This window comes from Seriola lalandi, unplaced genomic scaffold, assembly GCF_002814215.2.
Source record: "Seriola lalandi dorsalis isolate HSWRI2012SDOR001 ecotype SW California unplaced genomic scaffold, Sedor1 jcf7180002054476, whole genome shotgun sequence".
In the NCBI taxonomy this organism is placed as follows: Eukaryota; Metazoa; Chordata; class Actinopteri; order Carangiformes; family Carangidae; genus Seriola; species Seriola lalandi.
In genome coordinates this window covers 1,215,211-1,237,348 of record NW_019525029.1, presented here as the reverse complement: position 1 = coordinate 1,237,348, position 22,138 = coordinate 1,215,211, and the positions used below count along the sequence as shown (strand labels likewise).

Here is a 22,138-nt window from a genome sequence, read left to right as displayed (position 1 = left end):
TGTTATAAAAGGTCCGTGTTATAAAAGGTCTCGGGTTTTTACTTGTACTGTATATGGGCAGAGCAACAGCTCTGATTTACTTGTGATTTAGTGGGAGGAGCAGCTCCAGCAGCCCCCACTTGCCGGAGAGACTGATCCTGCCCTGCGCCCGGGGGAGGGGAGGCTTTGTCCGGATACGTGGTGGAACTTGAGGCGGTCCTTGAGACCCACGCACACGGACCGTCCGGGATCATCCAACCCAGCCCCTCTCCACCATTGACCAAACTTTAAAAAATGGCACCCTCCACTTCTTCCCAACTTTTTGCTGCGCTATTAATCGCCCTTTCCATCTGTGCTGTGAACTCCCAGTATGAAAAATACAGCTTCAGGAGTTTTCCAAGGCATGAGCTGATGCCTCTGGAGTCCGCTTACAAATACGCACTGGACCAGTACACCGGGGAGAAGTGGAAGGAGACGGTGGAGTACATAGAGGTGTCTCTGCGGCTCTATCGGCTGCTGCGGGACAGCGAGGCCTTCTGCAACCTCAACTGCAGCTCCGTGAGGCTGGACGACGAGCAGAAGTTTGCGGAGTTTCCCGAGCTGCGGGCGTTTGGCAACGTTATGAAGAGGGCACAGTGTCTTAAGCGCTGCAAGCAGGGGCTGCCCGCTTTCAGACAGACCATGCCCAGCCGGGACACCATAGATGAATTTGAGAGGAGAGAGCCGTACAAATACTTGCAGTACGCCTACTTCAAGGTAAGCAAACATCTGTATCATGTGGGGCCGCCAGGTTGCTGGAAATTACCCAAATCCATCAAAATCAAACCGGTAGGACTTATATGGTATCACAGGTTTGTCTATTGTATGGTGACTATCAATAGACAATAAATTGATAGCTTTACTTATTCTTCATTGTGGACACCAATGCACCCACCGTTTCTATTTTAATGTCACTGACAGTGATTTTTCCTGACGTCACCTACAGTACATGCCACGGGTGCACAGGGGGGGGCTCTGTTCTGCAAAACAGGAGACCTGAACTCCTACTGGTACTTGCTTGTGTTATTATGAAGACGTAAAAATCTTACCAAGGATAGAGACACTAATAAAATCCTGTGCGTGCTTGTCTAAAAAGGATTTCTGCAAGAAAAAGTCCCTGCTTGCTTTTGGATCACAGTTAATTTAGGGTTAAGAGCTCAGGTTAAAAATTGTAATTGTGATTACATTCAGGGATGTGTAGTTGTGACGGTTAAGGTTTATTTAACCCATACAAACATAAATATACTGAGGTGTCAAATCAAAGCCAAAAGGAAAAACCTGAATAATGTAAATGAAATGAGGAACATAACAAATGCAGATGCTTCCACACAGGTGCAGCTGGTGTTCATTTAGGCAACATTTACTTATCTGGCAGACGCTTTTATTCAAAGAGACTTACAAATGAGGCACGATACAAGACCTTCATTTATGTAGGAAGTACTACATCAATTAAACAAGTGCAAGATAATGGTAGGGTGGGGGTCATTTTCCTGGTGTGGTTTGAATCCACTTTACCACAAGTACAAAAGTTATTAAAGTTTCACTTAGGCTTCACGATTTCTCAATGACTTAAATCAAAACTAATCTGCCAATGTGAACACTGAATGAGTTGTTGGTCATTGAGATCGTTCCATCTGCCCAGACTAGACAGGAATAGATCTCTTTTCATGGGCAATAAAATAATAAATCAAAGTAATTTATGAGTAAAAATTAAACCACAGTTTAGCCAAAGCCAACATGAGACTTGAGGGGTTACTGAATGGCGTGATTTGTATGAAAATGAATAAATCATATTATATGGTCTTAGGTAATGGTTTTAAAAGAGTGTGGTTTCAGATAGTATTACTAAGCAAAAGAAATAAATTAAAGAGGCGAGGCTACTGTTGATCATACTCCGTCTCCGTGATCCAACTTATCGCGATACTTGAAACAGAATAGCCGCCTAGCTAAACTGAGGGAGCTAATCTAAGAAAACAGCGCAAACAACCAAGACACCAATGTAACCGAGCGTTTGGGGTTCGGCTAACTGTGCATATTAATATCAAATTAAACAAAACGTGTCAGTGACAGTAGCCACACTTCTCTTTATTCCTGCCTCCAGACATGACCCCAAACAGTTTCCAACAACTACAAGCACTTTACGGCAACCCTACAGTAATGCCCAGGGGACACACCCATAGATATATTATAAGAATTTATAATACATCCACACAACCATGTTCTTATAATACATCCATGGACAAACCTCAAAAAGCATAACACATCGTAAACTGGGGAGAGTCTCACACTAGCATCGACGTGATATGCTCCACAGCAAAGCTAGCGGTTAGCAAGCTAGCAGCAGCAACATTTTCCAAACAGATTCATAATGTCGGTAACAGCAGGTTAGCTAACGTTATCGTGCCTGCTGTAGCTGGTCACTAATGAAAACACACATGTAGCACTATGTAGCCATTACGGTACTTACACACACAGGAGAAGAAAACTCCCCATGACCAGTCCATCTGTGCTCTGGTCATATCTTTTTCTTTTTCCGAGGCCTTTTTAGACGGAAATGTTGTTTCTTCAATGGAGGAAATTCTGCGAGGTGGGTTCTACCTGAACTCTGCATATTGCACTGTGCCAGCTGATGTGCAGGCTCTCCGTGTGTCTTCATAAACTTGGGGAGGACCAATGGATCAACATGAGGGACTCACATGCACTAACACGCACGCACGCACGCACGCACGCACGCACGCCCGCATGCACTGACACGAGACAAGAGAGAAACTCTGATTACAAGGCGTTCAGAGGGGGCGTGGCTTCGTTCTCTCCCCAGGATGCCATTACTGCACTATAAAGTTGCATAATTGTTTGCCATTACATTATTTTTAAAATCTTGTTTACAGAAGCTTTAAACATTCAGAGTTATTGATACATTAGTGAAAAAAAAAATAGGTGTTGACAATATGTGTTTGTCTCAGTCTGACAACCTGGCCAAGGCGGTGTCTGCTGCCCACACCTTCCTGCTGAAACACCCAGATGATGATATGATGCAGAGGAACATGGCCTACTACAAGAGTCTGCCTGGGGCTGAAGAGCACCTCAAAGACCTGGAGACCAAATCCTATGAGGTACACAAACACACACACACACACACACACACACACACACACATGAGAAGACTGCATGAATGCAGGAGTCACACCCATACCCACATGTCTTCATAAGTGCACACACGCAAACAATCCTATTATTGGCTCTGTGGGTGTGCTGATGTGGTAGCTGGCTGTGGTTGGCCCCAGCAAAATGAGGAGGATGGAGGATTTTGTCCTGGTCCTGAGAGAAACACAATTTCATTCACCAATCTTTTTTTAAAAGGTGATCTTTCTTTCTTGGGATTTTGCCTTTAATAAATAGTAAACAGTGTTTAGATACAGACAGGAAACATGGGGAGAGAAGGGTGTGGGATTCAGCAAAGGCCTTCAGCTAGAACTGAACTGTGGATGCTGCAGCCACATGGTTTACATCTCAACTACTAGGGCATTATGTTGAATGCCAATTTGTTTCAGCAAAAATAAAAAATCATTTGTAACTGCAAAATTGTTGCTTAAACATTTTTGACTCATGCCAAATGTTATCTAAGGGAGATCTGTCATCACAAATTGATCTTTTTAGGAGCCATCAATGTAGAAAATGTATTATAACCCTGATGCAAACATAGTGATACTGATAATTAAATATACCATTATATTATATATATATTTTTTATCATTGTCTTTGATAAGGAAGTGAATGTTAACCAAGTGTTTTAATAACTCAATCATTGAATGAATTACCATTTAGTGACTGATTGTTGTATTTGTGGGTGTTTTTCGTCACATGGTACTCCAGACGTTGTTTGTGCGTGCAGTGAGGGCGTATAATGGGGACAACTTCCGTACCTCAGTGTCAGACATGGAGCTGGCTCTGAGGGACTTCTTCAAGGTCTACGACGAGTGTCTGGCTGCGTCTGAGGGCCCGAGGGACGTCAAAGACTTTAAAGAATTCTACCCCTCCATAGCCGGTCAGTACATTTCTACATTTAGTTTTTTCCACTAGTTGAATAGGCCCTTCCAGCCTGTTTTTCTCCAATACATTTATGTTATTATTCAATTTCATCCAATTTTTTAATGTCATTTTTCATCTCTCTGAAAAGTCAAGCAGTCTCTGTTGATTTCTTTTCTCTGCAGATCACTACATAGAAGTCCTTGAGAGGAAAGTGAGGTGTGAAAATGACCTGACACCTGTTGTAGGGGGATTTATTGTTGAGAAGTTTGTGGCCACCATGTACCACTACCTGCAGTTTGCCTATTATAAATGTGAGTAGCATTTCGTGATCCCTGACCCACATTTTTCCTTACTCCTACCTACACCTTTGACTGGAGAACTCTTATTAGTTTCTACGGTCAATTGTATTTGTCTGACTTTAATCAAGAAAGATTCCTGGATGAAATGTTAATTGTTGTGTTTTCAGTGAATGACCTGAAGAACGCAGTACCATGTGCAGTCAGCTACATGCTGTTTGACCCCAGTGATGAAGTCATGAACAACAATGTGGCTTATTACAAGTTTCACAAAAGCCAGTGGGGGCTGACAGAAGAGGACTTCCTCCCCAGATCAGTGAGACATGTTAATGATTACACACCTTATACACTCGAACTGAAGCATAAACAGTTCCTGTCCCTTTGTGGTGAGAAAAAAAGGTTTTCAAGGAAAAAAGTCATATTTATTTGTCTGAAACAGCTTCAACCTCACCAGTATGCCTGACTAGCTAAATAAAGGCTTTTAAGTGTTAAACTTTTCTTCTCTCTCTGCCTAAGAGTGGCAGAACGTTTTCTTTTTTGTTGTTTTTGACATTTTGGGAAACATGATTACTCACTTTTTTGCTTATAGTTCAAAATTATCATGTTGTGTGGTAAATATGAAGCTACAGCCACCAGCTGGTTTGCTTAGCTTAGCATAAGTCCCCAAAATACTCTGGAAGGAGTCTTTGCTGGTTTCCTGAAAACCTCACGGTGTTGACAAGACTCCAGGAAGTCACTGCTCCTCACAACTGCTGGTAAAACCACTGGTTGTTGTAAAAAGCCTTGAGCCTTGAACAAGTGACCTAAAGGTAACAAAGTTCCCCTACCAGCCCCTCCATAACTCACTGATGAAAACCTTATATCCCATTTGTTTAAACCATCTAAAAACCCAAGTGTGAAAATGTCAAGTTGTGCTTTTATAGAGGTTGTGTGTATGTCTTGGGAAGGTGCAGTGACTTTTTCGCATTTTTTTTTTTTGACAGAACTAGACTAGCTGTGTCTCTGTGTTACATTCAGCTAACCTGCTGCTGGTAAGCAGCTCAGTGGTATCAATCTGAATCTAACTCTCAGCAATGAAACAAATAAGCACATAAGCTCATTTCTCAGACGCTATTCCTGTAAGGTTTTCTGGACTGACTACACGTGAAACTGGCATTTGGCTTCTGCCCCCTGTCCCTGTGTTGTGTCTTTGTTTTACTATAACACACTATTTTGTCTTGTTGTGTGTCTTGTTGTGTGCTTGCTGCAGGAGTCAGTGCGGTACTACAATCAGACCACCCTGCAGCTACAGATGCTGGAGTTCTCCAGGCAGCATCTCGTAAGCGATGATGAGGTGCGTACCTGTGTTTACATTTCTTTGTGTGTCAGTGCATCACAGGATGCTTCCAGCCGAGAGGTTACAGTATCTTTAGGAAAGTGAAGGGAACAGAAGATACAGTTTATACATAGACTGACACAATTCCCATGAAATCATCTAGATTTTGGATGAGGTTGTTTGCAGCTCTCATAGGCTTTGTCCTTGTGTAACTTATGGAAAAACCCTGGATTCTTCTGTCTGGTCACATGATGCCCTGCAGTACAATGTGGGCCCTGTCTTTATCAGGCAGCAATATCACAGACAGCCATGGGGTGGCAGCACGACACCGCATTTCTTTAAGTTATTGTGATGCAGCACAAGGACTGTGGCCATGAGGGCAACCCAACATAAGCCAGGATTACATGCTGTATGTGGCAAATACCATTCACTTCTTCACTGTAATCTCTTTAGTAATGCCAGGTATGAGAAATCACAGATAGAACTGCTCGTGGGAGAATTTATGCTGATTCACTCTGTGCAAAATGTCACTTTGAAACAAAACAGTCCCTCATGAATCGTCTCTGGTTGATTCTTTTTGTGTGTGTGTGTGTGTGTGTGTGTGTGTGTGTGTGTGTCCACAGGGGGAGGTGGTGGAGTTTATAGATGAGTTCCTGGAAGAGAATGAATAGTCCACGTTGGAAACTCTGCTGAAACACTGAAAAACAAACACAAACAACAGAAAAAGCACCAGTTTGTATTTATTGGGTTTTGTAAGATGCTCTGATTGGTCACTGTGTTTTTACCCTGCAGCTCCACATCCTGAATATTTTTGCCACATAAAATATCCAGCTCAGAGGTACAGACATTAAGCACAGTAGCTGAATGATTTAAGGTCAATGAGAGACAGAAATATTTTTACTTACTGTTTTATGAATTCATTCCTCCACTGTGAATCATAGATGTTGTCTTTCAAAAATGGTCCTTTTCATGATAAAATAACTTTCCTAACATGAGATCTCTCAAGTAATCATTGCAGTGTTGTCGTAATACAGTTGCTGGTTTTGGTCTATGAAATGTTACAAAATAGTGAAATATACTTGTTACAATTGCACAAAGCCTAAATTCATGTCTTAAGATCCAAAAATTTAGAGTCAGCAAAAAATCACAATTTAGAGAGGGGACCTCGGGAATGTTTGAAAAAGACCTGAATCTGTGAAAAGCAGGCTGTTTGCAAGGGTCCTTTAGACCAAACCCAGGGCTGTGCTGCGCAGACATGGCCAGAGAAAACACTGAGTTGTTTAATAATGTTTGAACATTGAGTCTCTGTGCAGTTTGTCACACAGTGATGTTAAAAACCCACAGGGGAACATTCCCTCTGTGTGACTGTGTCTCTCTCGGTCTCCAGCTCTGCGTTCTTGTTCCTCTCTCGCCTATATTTACCTGTTTCTCTTTTACTGCCTCTTCCTCAACAATGCTTTATCTTACATCTTTCTCTCTTTTCTTCTTTTTTCGAAATGTTGGGGACAATGGCTGGTTAAAGGAGCTCGGATAAAAGTTAAGATAAAAGGCTAGTTGTCAGGAGTCAAGGTCACAGGTCAACGTCACAGGTCACACATACACAATGAATGGTGAACAATGCACTATTGACAATGCAATTTGAGATCCTTATCTCCATGAATAAATGTATCAGTTTGACCCTGTTGGAAATAAAATATAAATCAAGAGTTAAAACCACATGTATTACAATAATGATTGCATTAGTCACATGTTTAGGAGTTTATTGTGACTTAGGGAACACATATGAACTACACACTTCATCCTGCCATCACACACACCAGGCTGTTTGAAATGGAGGCGAAAGGGAAACATTGAAGCATCATGTGAATCAGACACAATGAAAAAACAGTGTTCACAAAACTCAAGTGACTCATTCAACCTCAGTGTTTTAACATTGATAATGATTACTATCAGTCTGGAGGCATCAGATCATGTGGAAAATCTGGTGTGAAATCAAACAGGTCCTTCCTTGATTATCCACAGTGTGGTTTTTATTTCAGTGTACAGTACTTGTGTTTCAACAGCAGAGTGGAATAGTACGTGTAACAGGCACTGGATGAGATTTTGAGGAGTGGAAATGAGTTGACCCTGCGTATAAAGAGGAAATCTCTACGTTATATGTCCTTGACTGTCTTGGTGAGGTGATTTTCTAGACACCAGTTATGCAACAGTATGTACAGCAAGTTAACACAGCCATAGATTTATATTTACAGAAACATATAGACAACAGGTACTTCATTCCCCATGCCCTCGCCCATGGATAGTGTCGATATAGTTTCAGACATCAAGATAAAGAAAAAGACTGAATTAAATCAGTCTGGGAAAGAAATTGGCTCTTATTCACTTAACCCATCAAAATCCTACAATTGAAAACACTGGATGTTGTTAGAAACATATGAGAAAAAATGTAATCATCATTCATAACTGATGACACAATAAAGTGTCTTTTCTACCAACCACCACCCACTGTTGACAGTTATCACAAGTAAAACACTATTAAGTTATTGTAACGTAGTTCATTTATACATCACTAAAATTACAAGCTCTAATATCTAAGTTTAAACCCTCTTATGACTATTTTACTTTATTTACATTTGCACCTTTTTATGAGCTTTTCAAATATAGCAATTCAGCTTGTTCCCAAGTTCATGGCACAATATGGAAACAGCAAAAGTGTAAATATCACAGAATAACACAGTGCTACAATTGAATCTTTCATTTTGTTGAACTAGGGCTGGACAACCAAATTAATCAAATCACTCATTATTAATTTCTCACATAAATTATATCAAATTTTTTTGATAAACAAATTGAAAAATGAATTCACATTTGTTTGAATTTACAACTCCTTCAGCAACCAGTGATATCTTACCATAAATTCGATCAACCAATAATCTGACAGTTCTGTGCTGAAGAGCCTCTTTAACCGCTCATACTGTAATTAATCAGAACATAGCAGAAATATATATATATATATATATATATAATCCACAGATGTTGAATTAAAATATTTAGCATTACATTTATCATTATACTGTAGAGCTAAATGTCATCTATGTATGTTTATCATGAGGTCCAGCCCTAATTTTAACCTAAAGTCACAGGCTCTCCAGCTCCACTCTTTCATGAACATTTATGAAAAAACAATATTTCAGAATACTACTAATCTTTTAACTATAACATTTGGGGTAGTTTTTCTCTGTTTCCATGGCAGCACCACAATGTTTGATCTCTGGTTGGTCTGAATACCGTCAGCATCCACTCTGGATCCTCAGTTGGAAACTTCAAACACGACGTACCGCTGAGCGGCAGATTGCACGAACCTGAGACACACACACATACTCTCTATCACTCTCTCTCACACACACACACACACACACACACACACACACACACACACACACACACACACACACACACTCACACTCTCTCTCTGTCACACACACACACATGGGGTTGAGTCTGCAGTCTGGACACCCACTCTGTATTTCTCACCAGCTGACTGTCAAAACCAACAGAGGCAGTAAAGTCTTCAAATGTTTCTACCGTCATACTTCGTACTCGTACCATCCCCTGGCCCCTTTTTTCCTTTCCTTTCCCCTTTCAGTTCTCTTCATACCACTCATCCCACTCTCTCATCTGGTCTAACCATCATCATCATCCTTTTTTTTTTTTCTCATGCTGGTCTGACAGAAGCCGGGTCGTTCATTCAGGACAACCTGCCCAAATCTGCTGCCATGATCTTTAGTGCTCTGAACTTCAGCGCTCGTCGTAGAGTAATAAGTGGGATAGTTTTTTTTTTTAAAAACACAATAAACAGAAAAAAAAGATTGAGATTGATAATTCCAGAACAATACACATCAACAGAGCAAGCACTCAATAAAGTCAACAAAAACAACAGAAAGGTAACACAGAGAATCTTTACCACAATGTCCAAGAGCTTTGGAGGTTGAAGTCTCAGTTCATATTTCCAGGCAGGCAGGCCTTCTTGTGGTTTTCGTACATTTCCTTACAATCTCTTTTTTCTGTTCCTGGAGCTGAGTCCAGTCCAGACACAGCCCCTCCACTGCTCAGCTAAATGGTAGAGCGTTGAAAATAATGAATAGGTATGATAAAGATGGGTGAATTTCCTTTGAATTGATAAGTGGGAGGGAAAGAGAATTACTAATATATTGTTTCATCAGTTCTTACTGCTTTACTAAATTTTGTGCATCCCACAGGTAAGATTTTTGCTGTTTAATACAGGGCTGTAGCACAACTCATCTGTTCATACCTATCCAAAATCTTCAATGATGCAGGAGTTTCTAGTAAGATGAAGGGCTGTGTTCTCCTCTCATATTCATCTGAATCGTCCCATCACTCCTGAATGTCTCTGCCCTCCGTCAGTGTCCTTCCTTCCTCATCTCTTGCTCTTACACTTTTTGCTGCATCTCTATCTGTTGGCCCTGTCTGGTCTGACTTTGGCCTTTCCCATTCATCTCGTACACTGAGCTCTTCTGCTGCTGCCGTCGGTAACACCACACCCCAATGATGATCGCCGCAGCAACCACACACACCGCCACGATTATGGCAGCTACCGTGGGGCCGTGGCCGGAGGAGCTCGGAGGACGTGGAGGGCAGTCATCACCTGTACAGATCGTCTCCCCGATCTCCCCTTCTATCTCCGCCCTCTCACCAGTCTCACCAGGCAGGTTGTGCACAGTGTGCTCCTCCATCACTCCGGTGAGGATGTCGCCGTCATGCACTGGAGGAGCTGGGCTGTAATCGAGGAAGGGGTGCTTAGTGAGGTCACCCTGCCAGGAGCGAGTGGGATCTGCTTGTTGTGTGTTGTAGTCAAGGGTGTCGGAGTATGAGGGGGAGTCTGAGGGCTCTAAATGGTCAGGGGAAGGAGCAGCTGTGGAAATGAATCCAGGCCACACCTCCTCCACTCCCTCTTGTTCAGGTTCTGTGGTGGGAGACTCATGCTCCTCAGGTGAGCTGGTGTAAGGGACAGGTCTACGAATTTCCACCTCATTGGGTCGGTCTGTTGTCCTGGCAAGTGTCCCCCTCTCTCTATCTTCTGGTCCCATCCTTTCTGTTGTGGAGTCACTCTTCTCTGTCTCCTCTGGAACGACAGGGTATCCGTCTAGCCAGGTTTGATCTGTGGTGGTCTTTCCTCCTGCTCCCTTTTGAGTGCCGTTCTTACGCTCTTCTGTTGCTATAGAAAAGATTACATGCTGATGACCATCGCCGTCATCTTCATGGCTATCGTGATCATCATAGCTGTCATGGTCATCGGGGTCATGATCATCGTGATCAGTGTAGCGGTCGTTGCCATCCTCTTCCATGTCATAATGGTCCTCACCATCAACATGGTCGTCAGGGTCTGGATGTTCCTTAGAGGCTTCAGGATGCCCTCGATCGTCATGATCGTCAGTCACGTCCTCATGATCCTCATAGCTCTCGTGTTCGTCGTAAGTATCATCTCGATCATCGTACTCTTGGCTGCCGTAGCGAACCCGATCATCTTCATGTTCGCCCATGTCATAATGGTCTTCATGATCGTCGCCGTGTTTTTCGTGGCGGTCCCGTCGATCAAGATCATCACGCTGAGCTGGAATGTAATGTGTCACATGATCATCGTGATCATCTTCATCCTGGTGACTGTTGAGGTCATCTCGATCATCATGGCGGCTGTTTTCATGGACGTCATGGTGGCTGTCGTCATGATCATCTCGGGCATCTGTATCATGATCATCGTAGCTTTCTCGCTCGTGGTCATCATCATGGTCGCCAGCATCACTAGTGTGTGGTGGTGGTGCCTCTCTTGGCTCTCATGTTCTCTGCTCTCCTCTGATTGAGCGCCTGAGGCTCTCTGTGTAGTCTGTGTGATGGGATTGGTGGAGACAGGATGTCCCTCCTCCTGAAAGGCCTCAGAAGGGAACCAGAACATGTGTTTCTGGGAGAGAAGAGAGACAGATGCTTCTGTGGCCGGAGCTGCATCTATCCTAACCACTTCTCTCCTCTCCTGCTCCCACCTCGGATGGCCTATAAAGTCTTCAATAGCCCTTTCTCCGTCTTTTTCCCCTCCTTCTATAGCACCTTCAAATTTTCTACCAATCACCTTTCCTCCTCCTTCTCCATGCTGGTCTTGATGCTCCTCCTCTATTTCAACACCAAAGCTTGTCTCTTGCTGCTCCTGACTCAGATCAGCTCCTGCAGCTCCATGCACCTCCTCGTACACTTCGCCATGAGCCTCCTGTGGTCTCTCACTGGGATGCTCTTCCTCTCCGTAGGAATCTGTGAACTTGTCCTCGTAGTCAACATGACTTTCAGTCTCATCTGAGGAAACACGACGAGGAAACATATGCTCGATCAGCTTACAAAGTCACATCAGATCTCTACATTCATGATCATACAGCTCAGCTCAAAAAATATAAGTATATTAACACTTCAGAGATTACTTTCATTTTATGACTGACAATGTGGGAGTAATTTAGACTTTTGAATAAGGACCCCTTAAAGAAATAGGAATAGAAACTTTGAGAGATGTGCTTATTTGCTTTCTTGCCAAGAGTCAGATGAGATCATCAATACAGTATTCAGTATATCACTAGAAAATAAAAATTTAGCATGAAGTGAGACGAAGATAAATATAATTTTGTATAAAATAAATATATTTTTCCTTTGTTATCTCTTTAAATCATCATGTGACCACTCAGATTTATCTTGGAACAGTTTGGGAACCACCGCTTTAGAGCACAAACATGACTCCGTCTCTGTTAGTGTGGACACAGGCCTGGCATTTTGTCTACATAAACTCTTTCTTCTTCGGCTATGAACTGGCCACACTATGGCATGTCACGCTGATGTGTCATAGCAGCCATTTTCCTACCAACTCACAACTAAGACTCTGTTTCCCAAAATCCAGAAATCAAGCAGCGGTCATCTAACAACACTGGGAGATAACAAGCAAGGAAGTGAGGAGGTTGACCTCAGTGCGGTTTCCTGTCTAGGTCAAAACTCATAACTTTGAAGAGGATGATCAAAATGGGGCCTTTTTCTTTCTGCCTATTGCCATTTCTGCCCTGCTCTCCAAGATAAACAGTTTTAACACCTTCTGACCTTTGACACAAATCTGCACCAGTCCATACCACTCTCCACAGCTGTCACACAGCAGGCTGAAGGCACTGTGTCCACTGGGCATCAAATAACCTGGCATACAGGTGTACAGCAAGTCATCACCCATCTCAAACCCAGTGTGACCCTGCAGACGGGCATTGGGAAAGGATGGAGGGTCTCCACACGGCACACCTGTCAATAAGCACAGAGATGCATTTAATGTAAAAAAAGAAAAAAAAAAGAAAAAGGCACAAGACACAGTCTACATACAAAGTGGGAAGTGACTGTACTGAATTCTTAGATAAAGATGATGCTATCCCTATTCAATATTACACAGGCTGGTTAATGAAACATGATTCATTATTATCATCCAGCTTTACAGCATCACCATCCCATTTGTAAACAGAAAGCGATAAGAACAACTCAAGGGACAGGAAGCAATGGGGTTTTGGGAAAATGTGGATGTAATTTCGACAAACAAAGCCACTAACAATGCCACTGGGATGAGATAAGGGCTATGTATTGTGCTGACTCTTGTCTAATTTTTTATGGTAATTACACTAAGGAAACACACTCTACGTTATCTTATTTATGCTTCCAAATAAACACATTTTAATAATACATTCAGCTGTTGATTTATTTTAACATTAAAAAATGAACATTGGAAGTTTCTTTCTATAATGAAGGTTGCGTATATTTAAAGTAAACTACTTAGCTTACCGAAGCATTACTTTAAACAATAGACAAAACCAGTATATTTGCTGGTTTTAGTCAATTTAGTACAAATCATTATCATTTACATTACTCCTAACCATTTTGGTGCATCAAAGTATGCACTGTGACTGATTATAGCTACCACATGTAAAGTTTGGTTTCATCATTTTGCGTAAAAACAGTTCCTATAAAGCACAAAAACACACTAAAAGACCATAGAACTATGTGTTTTTGTTTGCTTACAGAAAATGGAATTAAAATAGCAAAAATACATTGGAATGGCCCTTCAAACCAACTTTAAGTCAACAGAATTAACTTTATTTACTGTAACATAAAAGTTGTGTGTTGCCCTGATAATGGAGGCTAGCATACATCCACACTTCTGATCGTAACTATCGTAACTATAACCATAGCTACACAACCACAGCTGCAGCCACAACCACAACCCTGACTGTGAAGCTATGTCATTGCTTTCCCCTGTGTTAAGTGGATCTGTACAGTTCATTTTTCCCACAGCAGAGTGCTCGTTCCAGCCTCGGGGTGTGTGGTATATAAACAGCCACAGTAGCTCTACTGTTTATGAGGAAGGGATAGAGATCTCTTCTGGGTGGCGTCCAATAATAGTCGGATCCAAAACTAACCACTGACTGGCCCCCTCCCCTGTCAGATCCATGCCAGTGGAATAGGTGTGTGGAATGTAGCTTCAGCTCCATCGGGGCTTTAAGTACATTCATGGATCACATCACACACTTACATATTCGTGAGAAGGCTGATAGATTGGTACATGATGACAGATATGAGTAAAAACATAGACGTAGTAAGCACAAACACTCACACACACACACAGACACACACACACACACATTTGCAGGATGGAGTGTTGAAAGTAGAGGTGTAGATGGAAGGAACGCAGGAACACAGCCTCTTTCACACCTCAGTAAATATCTCAGGAAGGAGAACTGCACACAGATACACACACAGTGTACACACAAAGCTCGTCCATTCATATCCCGATCGCCACTCACAGCTTAATGTACGCATTTAGAAATCATGACTGCATACATCTGTGTTTGTGTCTTTACTGACCTTTGTCTTTGATACAGAAGGCATCCAGGTGTGCAGTGTCCTCTGTAGTATTTTCTGCTCTCACATCCACTGCTTTCAGTGCACTGCCCGCACTATTACACACCGTGGTTCTAGAAATCAGTAGATACACACACAGGCAGACAGTAAGAAACACACCCAATAGTTTCAACAAGATACGAGAGCAGATGGCTTACAGTGAAGCACTTAAGCACCCATAAGGGACTTCAGCATTGAGGGTGGTCATAATTAAACCCAGTGTGTTTATTTGTAACACACCCTCACACATACACAGAAACACGCTCCCTAAGCTTCACATCTTGTACACACCCCGTGGTGGAAGTTAACTAGAACATTTACTCTAGTACTGTTAAGTACAGTTTTGAGTTACTTTATCATTTCCCTTTCCTTCTACTCCACAATATTTCAGAGGACAGTATAGTGATTTTTACTCCACTATATTCATTTGTCAGCTCTAGTTACTAGTTTCTTTTCAGGTTGAGATTTAACTGAAAAAGATACAATGCGTTCTTAAATATTAAACCAGTGGTTCCCAACCTTTTTGAGGTTTCTGGCCTCTCAGAAATAAGCAGTGTCTAGTTGGGTCCCCTTCCCCTTCATTTAAATAGCTGTTGGAGGCCTAAAGAGGTAACATAATATTTATACAATATTTAACAAAAAGCAAAGATTAGAGAATTACAAATTTGTATAGCAGACCATCATTTTTTTTCATCTTTCTACCCTCATTAATCATCCAACCACGCCTCAGATTTATCTTGTGACCCTTTGGAGGAGGGTCCAAAGGGTCACAAGGTTGGATTGGGAACCCCTGGACTAACAGTACAGTTCAAACTAGCTCCACCTTGATCAGCTACAACAGTAAAATGCTGCTTAAACACTGAGGCATAGCTATCAACAATCTACCAATGTAATCAGTCAGAGAGGCATTTGTGCAGAACAAGTACTTTTAGTTGTGAAGTACATTTTCTTGCTTAAGTAGAATTGTTAATGCAGGATTGTGAGCACATGTTACGTCACTGTAGTAGTACTTTTACTGAATTAAAGATCTGATCTGTTTTTTTCCACCACAAATTCCACCACTGATGAACCCGACACGAGAGAGATTTCTGCTGAACGGTATCACGTGTACAACCGCAGCTCTGGTTTATATGTGTAAATGCGTAACATGACGACATATATACTGTATTAAGGACTTGCTGCTGCCTCAGTTACCATCAGATTTGTTGCTTATTCAAATATTATTACAGCATGACATCAGAGTCCAGGAACACACATAATGGCTCAGACATGCTGCAGTATCAGCAGATGTAGCCTGTGGCATAATGTTATCACACTATGGCACATTAGGGATAGATGTTCCCATGTACAGCCAGCTCCATATAGAACAATCAAAACATCGGGGACTTAATATAACACGTATTCCACATGGACCAAATGAATAATGTGGTCGATCCACAACGCCCAGAAGCTGCAATGGCTAAAAATGCTGAGTAAATAGTCTATTTTTGTTGCCTCGTTATTACCAAGGTTTATAGCATCATTAGACCATTTATCATCCAAAAGCACCAGATAAGACTGACTCAAGCTTCCCAGGCCAATCAAATCACATTCCCATAGCAGCTCCCAGCAACACTCAACCCCATGTGGAAAGAAAATTTGAAGCAAAGTTGCACTGAGCTCAAAAATGTCATTAAAAGTCAAATTGCACTTTTCATTAATAACAGGTTTGACCGGTAAAATTATTCATCAGGCATCATTAAATGAAAAGGGTATCGGCCCAGACTTGTATATCTGTGTGAGTCTATGTGAGCCTGCGTGTGTGTGTGCGCGTGTGTGCGTCCGCGCTAACTTGTATAACTGAGTTAATCAAAGCATCAGTAATTGGAAAGAATTTGACTGGCAGTGCAGTGAGACTGTGAGAAGAGAGCGGTGTGAGTCATACTGCATGCTTGTGCCACGCTAACTTCTGCTTATAAGGACAAAAGTCTGAGAGAGAGAAACGAGAAGTAAGACAGAAAAAAACCAAGAAAACACTCAAACAGAGACAAAAATCACAAAGACTGTTTTCACATTAAACTATAGCTCATGCAGGCATCTGTGAGTGTGTATGTGTGTTTAAGTGTGTGTGTGTGTACGGCGACAGAGAGAGAGAGAGAGACAGACAGTGAGACGGGGAACAGTAAAAAGATTGACCTCTACCAGAGGCAGTGTACACTTGAGTTGAACATTACTCAAAACGCTCACCTTACATGACATAACTACAGGAAAACCCCAAGGATGTGTGTGTTTGTATGAGTGTAGATTCAGTCTGTTGGTATTATTGGGTTTGGTTACCACGGCAGCAGATCTATGATTGACAGGTAAGACGAAGATGTTAAGACAGGATAGTCGATCTGAGAAGAAGTTGTTATGCAACAGACCCAAAAATTATGTCAATGCAACACTGTAGACTATAGGTCAACTGGCACTCACACCACAGCATAACCTTCTGGAAAGCTGTCAACACGGCACAAATGTAACCACAGAACTGGACTGTGCGCTCCCTACTCACACCCCAGCCTCCAAAAAAACCCTGAATATGTAGATTAGAAACCTTGCAAAGTAATATCATATAATCAGATGCTGGTGTTGGGCCTTTTTAAATAATTTGAAATTGAAGTATTCAATATGCACTCTAAGCCTAACTTGCTAATTTCAGGTAATTGCTGGCCTTTTGAACGTTTCTATGTCCGATCGAGAAGAGTGATGAATGGATGAAATGTAAGAAAATGTCAAAACTGGGACATCCAGGATGTTCATCCCTCTCCATCTCTCTCTCCATTTCAACTCTTTCACTGTCACCATCATAAATAAAAAATTCTAGAAAGAAAAGAAATGCCAAACTTGGTCTCTAACATCCTCAATTAGGACACTCCTGTTACACACAATTTAGGTACACACAGGTATTTTTCTACACAATAAAACACAACAGTACATGAGCCAATAATTAAAATGATTACTTCTCATTATGTGATAAACCACTTCTTAACACTTCTACTAACAAATAGCCTGAAATTCAGTTAAAGCCAGTGCAGAGAAGTGTGGTGTGGAACTTCTGACTTCTTGAATATAAACTAGGAGGTAATATGAAATGACTCAACGGATCGGACTGTATGAGACACTGAACAAGATCTCGAGGAGAACCTACGACAGGAGACCCAGAAGCAGCCGGTCATGGAGCAAGCAGGAACGGAAGAACCTCTGGACAATTGTGACATTAACCTCAATTTTCTTCACCAACACAGAAAGGTATGAAGCAAGTTCAGGTGGAGGAGGTATGAAGAGGGATGGAGATGAACTCAGGTTGACAGAGCCAAAGATGGATGATACACTGTGAAACATGGTAAACTGGTGTGAAAGCTGATGTCCGCTGTTCAACACGTAGAGAGCAGGGAGTGTACAGAAAGAAAAACATGTGTCAGCTTTTCCACCAACCAGACGTTCATCATTCTTAGGCAGCCACCATTTTGAAGCAGGTTCAGTTTTGTAACACTGAATATTTCCACACTGAGTGAAGGTTTAGGAAAAACATTTAGAAAAACCATTTACCATAAATTCATCAGCTTACAATATCTTATTAAGCATTTAATGCACTGAAGGAACTTGTAGGAGCACCAGAAGAAGAATTTGCAGAGACTGAGAGTTGCGTAAGTATCACATATCTGGAGTGACGTTTGCATTAGTACTGCTAGCTTTATGGAAGAAAATGTTTGAGGAATAAGTTCTTATGTACTCTGTTGTCTTTGAGGAATTCAGGATAGTAATTCAGTTCAACTTTGAAAAGCACAAGCCATACCACCACCCATGTAATACTGAACACCATGTACCCTACAGGCTTGTTATCAGCCTATATTTGAAACCACAGGACGACTGTAATACTTTCTCTCTATCCTCTGTAATTACTGCTAAGGATACAAGTTGTCCGTCAGACACCTGACTGTATCAGTGTACCTGACTTCCTCGAGGCCCAAATCAGCTCTGTGTCTGTGTGTTTGTGCGTGTGTCCGTCCCTGTCTCCGGGTGCTGAAAGCTGTGTGTCATGTTACCGTGGAGATGAGAGGTGTAAATGGAGTCAGTTGTCGACATGACACCCCGGCTCTGAATTCCCTCCTCCTCCAGGAAGGAACAGAGGAGTCTTTCTCCCTCTCTTCCTCTCTGCTTTTTCTCTTTCCCCCTTGAAATGTGTCACTCTCTTCTTCTATCTTCCCGCTCTCTCTTTAACTGCCGCTGCTGCCTTTACTTCCTTTCTCTTTCATCCATTCGTCCAACCTCCGTCACACACACAGAAGCACACACACTACAAATGACCTTTGACATCTCGAGAAATCAGCAGTCTCCCTACATGTTCCTTAAAACAATGAGGGCAAATACCTCTATTCTATGCTTTTCTTACCCCACTGTGCCTCCATAGAGCCATCCACGGGTGCATGAGGAGAAGAAGCACTCCACCACAGCATGACGGAGCTCCTCCGCTGATGCCAAGCGGGCATGTTGTGAGGCACAAGCGCGCTCAGCGTCTCTGAAGCCCTGCAGGTCGGAGGAGTTCCTCCGGTCCAACACAAACACTCGACCTGAGAAGAGAAAGAACAGGGAGTAAAACATCCTTCATATTACCTGTTATTAACCTCTTGTATATCACAGTGACAAGTGTAGGTGGAGGAAAAACGACCCGTGAGCTTCTAGATAATGGATGGCTGTATAAAACTATTAAAATGTTTTGTGGCTTATAATAAAATCCAAACAATATCCTCTTGTCTTTTTTGTCTTCCTACATGAAGAAAAAGAATAAATACATCACAAATGACCAGGGAAGGCTAAAAAGCCTGTTAGTGATATTAGAGTGACTATATTCTGACAGTATATTATATTTGTGCTTTAATGTATACAGCCCATATGCCATTAGTTTTTGAGCACCACTGACATTTTAAATATTTTGGCCATTAATTGGAATGGCTTCTGAAAAACCACATAGCTAGCACTGACTCCATGTTAAAGAAGGCAATCAGTTTTACTTGGAGGATATACTTTGGAGTAGCAATTTGCAAATATACCTATCATAGTATCTGCCACAATACATTATTTCTAATATTTCTTTTCATTAGAGTACAAAGGCAGGTGTAAATCATTAATTAATAAAGACATGTTTGTCCTAACAGCTTATTATCACATAAATTGCCAGTTTCCATCAAATTTCAAAACAGAAAATCGTACTTGACGCCAGCTGCTAAAGGGCAGATTAAATAACACGTTTTGTATCAATGATCACTCTAAACAACAACATTACACTTGCATGCCAGTGTCTGGAGAAAAGTATTTGCCTTGTCCTCCTCCTGTGATGGTTAATTGGCAACAGGTGTCATCAATTAACACAGGAGCTTCATTATCATCCCGTTGTCACATCATTAGCCAAGGTTCAGTAACACTAAAGAAAGGGTGCTATTATGTTTAAAATAATAAGTGTTATATTTTTTACAAATGATAAAACTAGGGAAACACCGAACCAGGCTGTATAAGCTTGAATATGGCTTCGCACTCAAATAGTATTTATATCCATCACGCAGATCTTTATTAGACACATAAAGTTGTGTTTTTCAGATTAAATGTTTATTTTAGAGCAAAAAAAAAAAACCCTCATGGGGACGAGAGGGAAAATGTTCTAATGCGATGATTACCAAACGCACGAGATAACAACGCAGGTGCCTACTAGTTAGCGCGCGCTTTCATTAGTGCGCAGCCAACACCCCTAACTTTGTCTTAATGACTTTGTGATGAAGTCTGTGGTTTTCTTGTCACATTTGTGTGTTTGGTGTTTTCCTCTGTTACAATAGCTTAAAATGTGAACTTACCGTCTGCATTTACAACAGAGGTCACCACAAGACAGGCCAGGCATCCAAAGACCAGTGATAGAGAAGTTGGGTTACCACGATCCAGCATCTTTTTTTCGCGCCCTCGGCTGTAACCTAAATCTCACTTTTTTAAGTCGGAAAACGTGTCCAAAAACTTCCAAAGGTATTCACAATCTTGGAGGGTCAAAGAAGAAAAGAGGCGGTGGAGAGCAAACTCCAGCTATTTCCCTCCCGGTGGACAGAGGTGGAGTGAGCAGTGGGAAGGTAAGCTTGTTGACAAATGCGGGTGTTAACGGAAAGAAAACGGTCAGAGCGGCTCGAGAGCGAGGCGCAGTTTATCTCCCCAAATAGTCGCCCTCGCAAGCAGATGGAGCACCGGTGAGAAAACTCGCGTGTCCCTGTTAGTAAATACGTCACGGCCTCAAAATCTTCAGGGTGGGTAAAAGGCGGTCAGATAGACTGCCGGGCTGCTCCTTTACAGAGAGGAAGAGGAGGGGGGGGGGTAAGAGCTGCTGCTGAAGTGTCCTTGAGCAAGACACAGAAGCTCTACCTGCTCATTGTGAGCTTGTCTGAATAAAAAAGTAAGAACGTATTTGTGTTGAAGAATAATAACACATTGAGACGATTGCTATTTATAGAAAATTCAACATCAGTGGCTAAAAAACACACCTCAGGTTCAGCACAGGCAAATGGAGCTGATCCTTTGAGCTTAATAATCTTAATTAAGGTGAATTGTCCCCTCTACTACTCTTTGCTCTCTCTCTCTCTCTCTCTCTCTCTCTCTCTCTGTGTGTGTGTGTGTGTGTGTGTGTGTCCCATTTGGTGAAGGAGATAAAGACGGCTGACCACAGCACATAAAGATCATTTCGGAGTGTGCAGCCATTGTTTCAGTCAGTCTGCTGGTGAAGATAACCCACATACATGCTAGAGTCACGCCAGTAAACCTAAAATAACTTTACAACCTATAAAAAATGTTACACATAGAGAATAAAAGTTATCACAGTGTGCACATAGCCTGTGCTTCTTTTTAATAAATGCACTTGTCAAACAACAGAATCTCCCTCTTTCACATTTGCACATAGATGCATGTCCGTGAGCATCACATGCATGAGGGTAGTGTTAGATTTGCAGCATTTTCTCATCTACAAGCAACAAGAATAGAATATTTATAAGCTGAGAGTTCATTCTTCACCTTGGAAACAGTAATCTCATCAACATGTCCATTTAGTAGCTGTTCTGGAGCTTTCAAACAATCTTTGTCAGCAGATGGTGTTTGCCCAATAATCACAGATATATAGATGAACACATTTCCATTTGCAGAACCCTTCTGAAGTTTTTCTCAAGTCTTAAGTCAACGTGATCAAGAAGTCCATAACGTGATGAGGAAGAAATGGAAGTTTACAATTCCATGACAACCGGGCAACTCTACTTGATGAAGAAGACCGTGTGATATGATTGAGAAGCTCCAGAACATCTATTAAATGGATCTTGACGAGATTGAGAATGAGTGGTGGAAGAAGTACTCATTTCCTTTACTTAAAAGTACTGGAAGCATTATTGCCAAAATTTATGTAAAATTACTCAATGCACTATTATATCATATAATTAGATTATTATTACTGATGCATTTTACTGTT

General features: G+C 41.7%; 2 protein-coding genes across 2 annotated transcripts; one reads left to right on the top strand and one right to left on the bottom strand.

The window, feature by feature from the left end:
* The first annotated feature begins 155 nt into the window (after window positions 1–155).
* On the top strand, window positions 156–7,371 carry crtap (cartilage associated protein). The gene is made up of 7 exons (XM_023412295.2): window positions 156–735; window positions 2,982–3,131; window positions 3,892–4,063; window positions 4,230–4,358; window positions 4,514–4,659; window positions 5,593–5,676; window positions 6,282–7,371. Exons 1-7 carry the CDS (start codon window positions 274–276, stop codon window positions 6,327–6,329), a joined length of 1,191 nt encoding a protein of 396 aa, XP_023268063.1. The 5' UTR covers window positions 156–273; the 3' UTR covers window positions 6,330–7,371.
* Window positions 7,372–7,401: 30 nt separating this feature from the next.
* On the bottom strand, window positions 7,402–20,920 carry susd5 (sushi domain containing 5). The gene is given in 6 exon segments (XM_023412103.2): window positions 7,402–11,483; window positions 11,486–12,018; window positions 12,802–12,990; window positions 14,599–14,708; window positions 19,049–19,226; window positions 20,502–20,920. Coding segments are annotated over 6 exon segments (2,472 nt in total). The 5' UTR covers window positions 20,590–20,920; the 3' UTR covers window positions 7,402–10,109.
* Between the last annotated feature and the right edge of the window lie 1,218 nt (window positions 20,921–22,138).

Excerpts from the sequence above, each read along its gene's own strand:
- crtap (XM_023412295.2), top strand. The coding sequence starts at position 274 with ATGGCACCCTCCACTTCTTCCCAACTTTTTGCTGCGCTATTAATCGCC. Across the intron at positions 3,132-3,891 it reads TGGAGACCAAATCCTATGAG|ACGTTGTTTGTGCGTGCAGT; the intron begins GTACACAAACAC and ends ATGGTACTCCAG. Across the intron at positions 4,064-4,229 it reads ATTCTACCCCTCCATAGCCG|ATCACTACATAGAAGTCCTT; the intron begins GTCAGTACATTT and ends TTTTCTCTGCAG.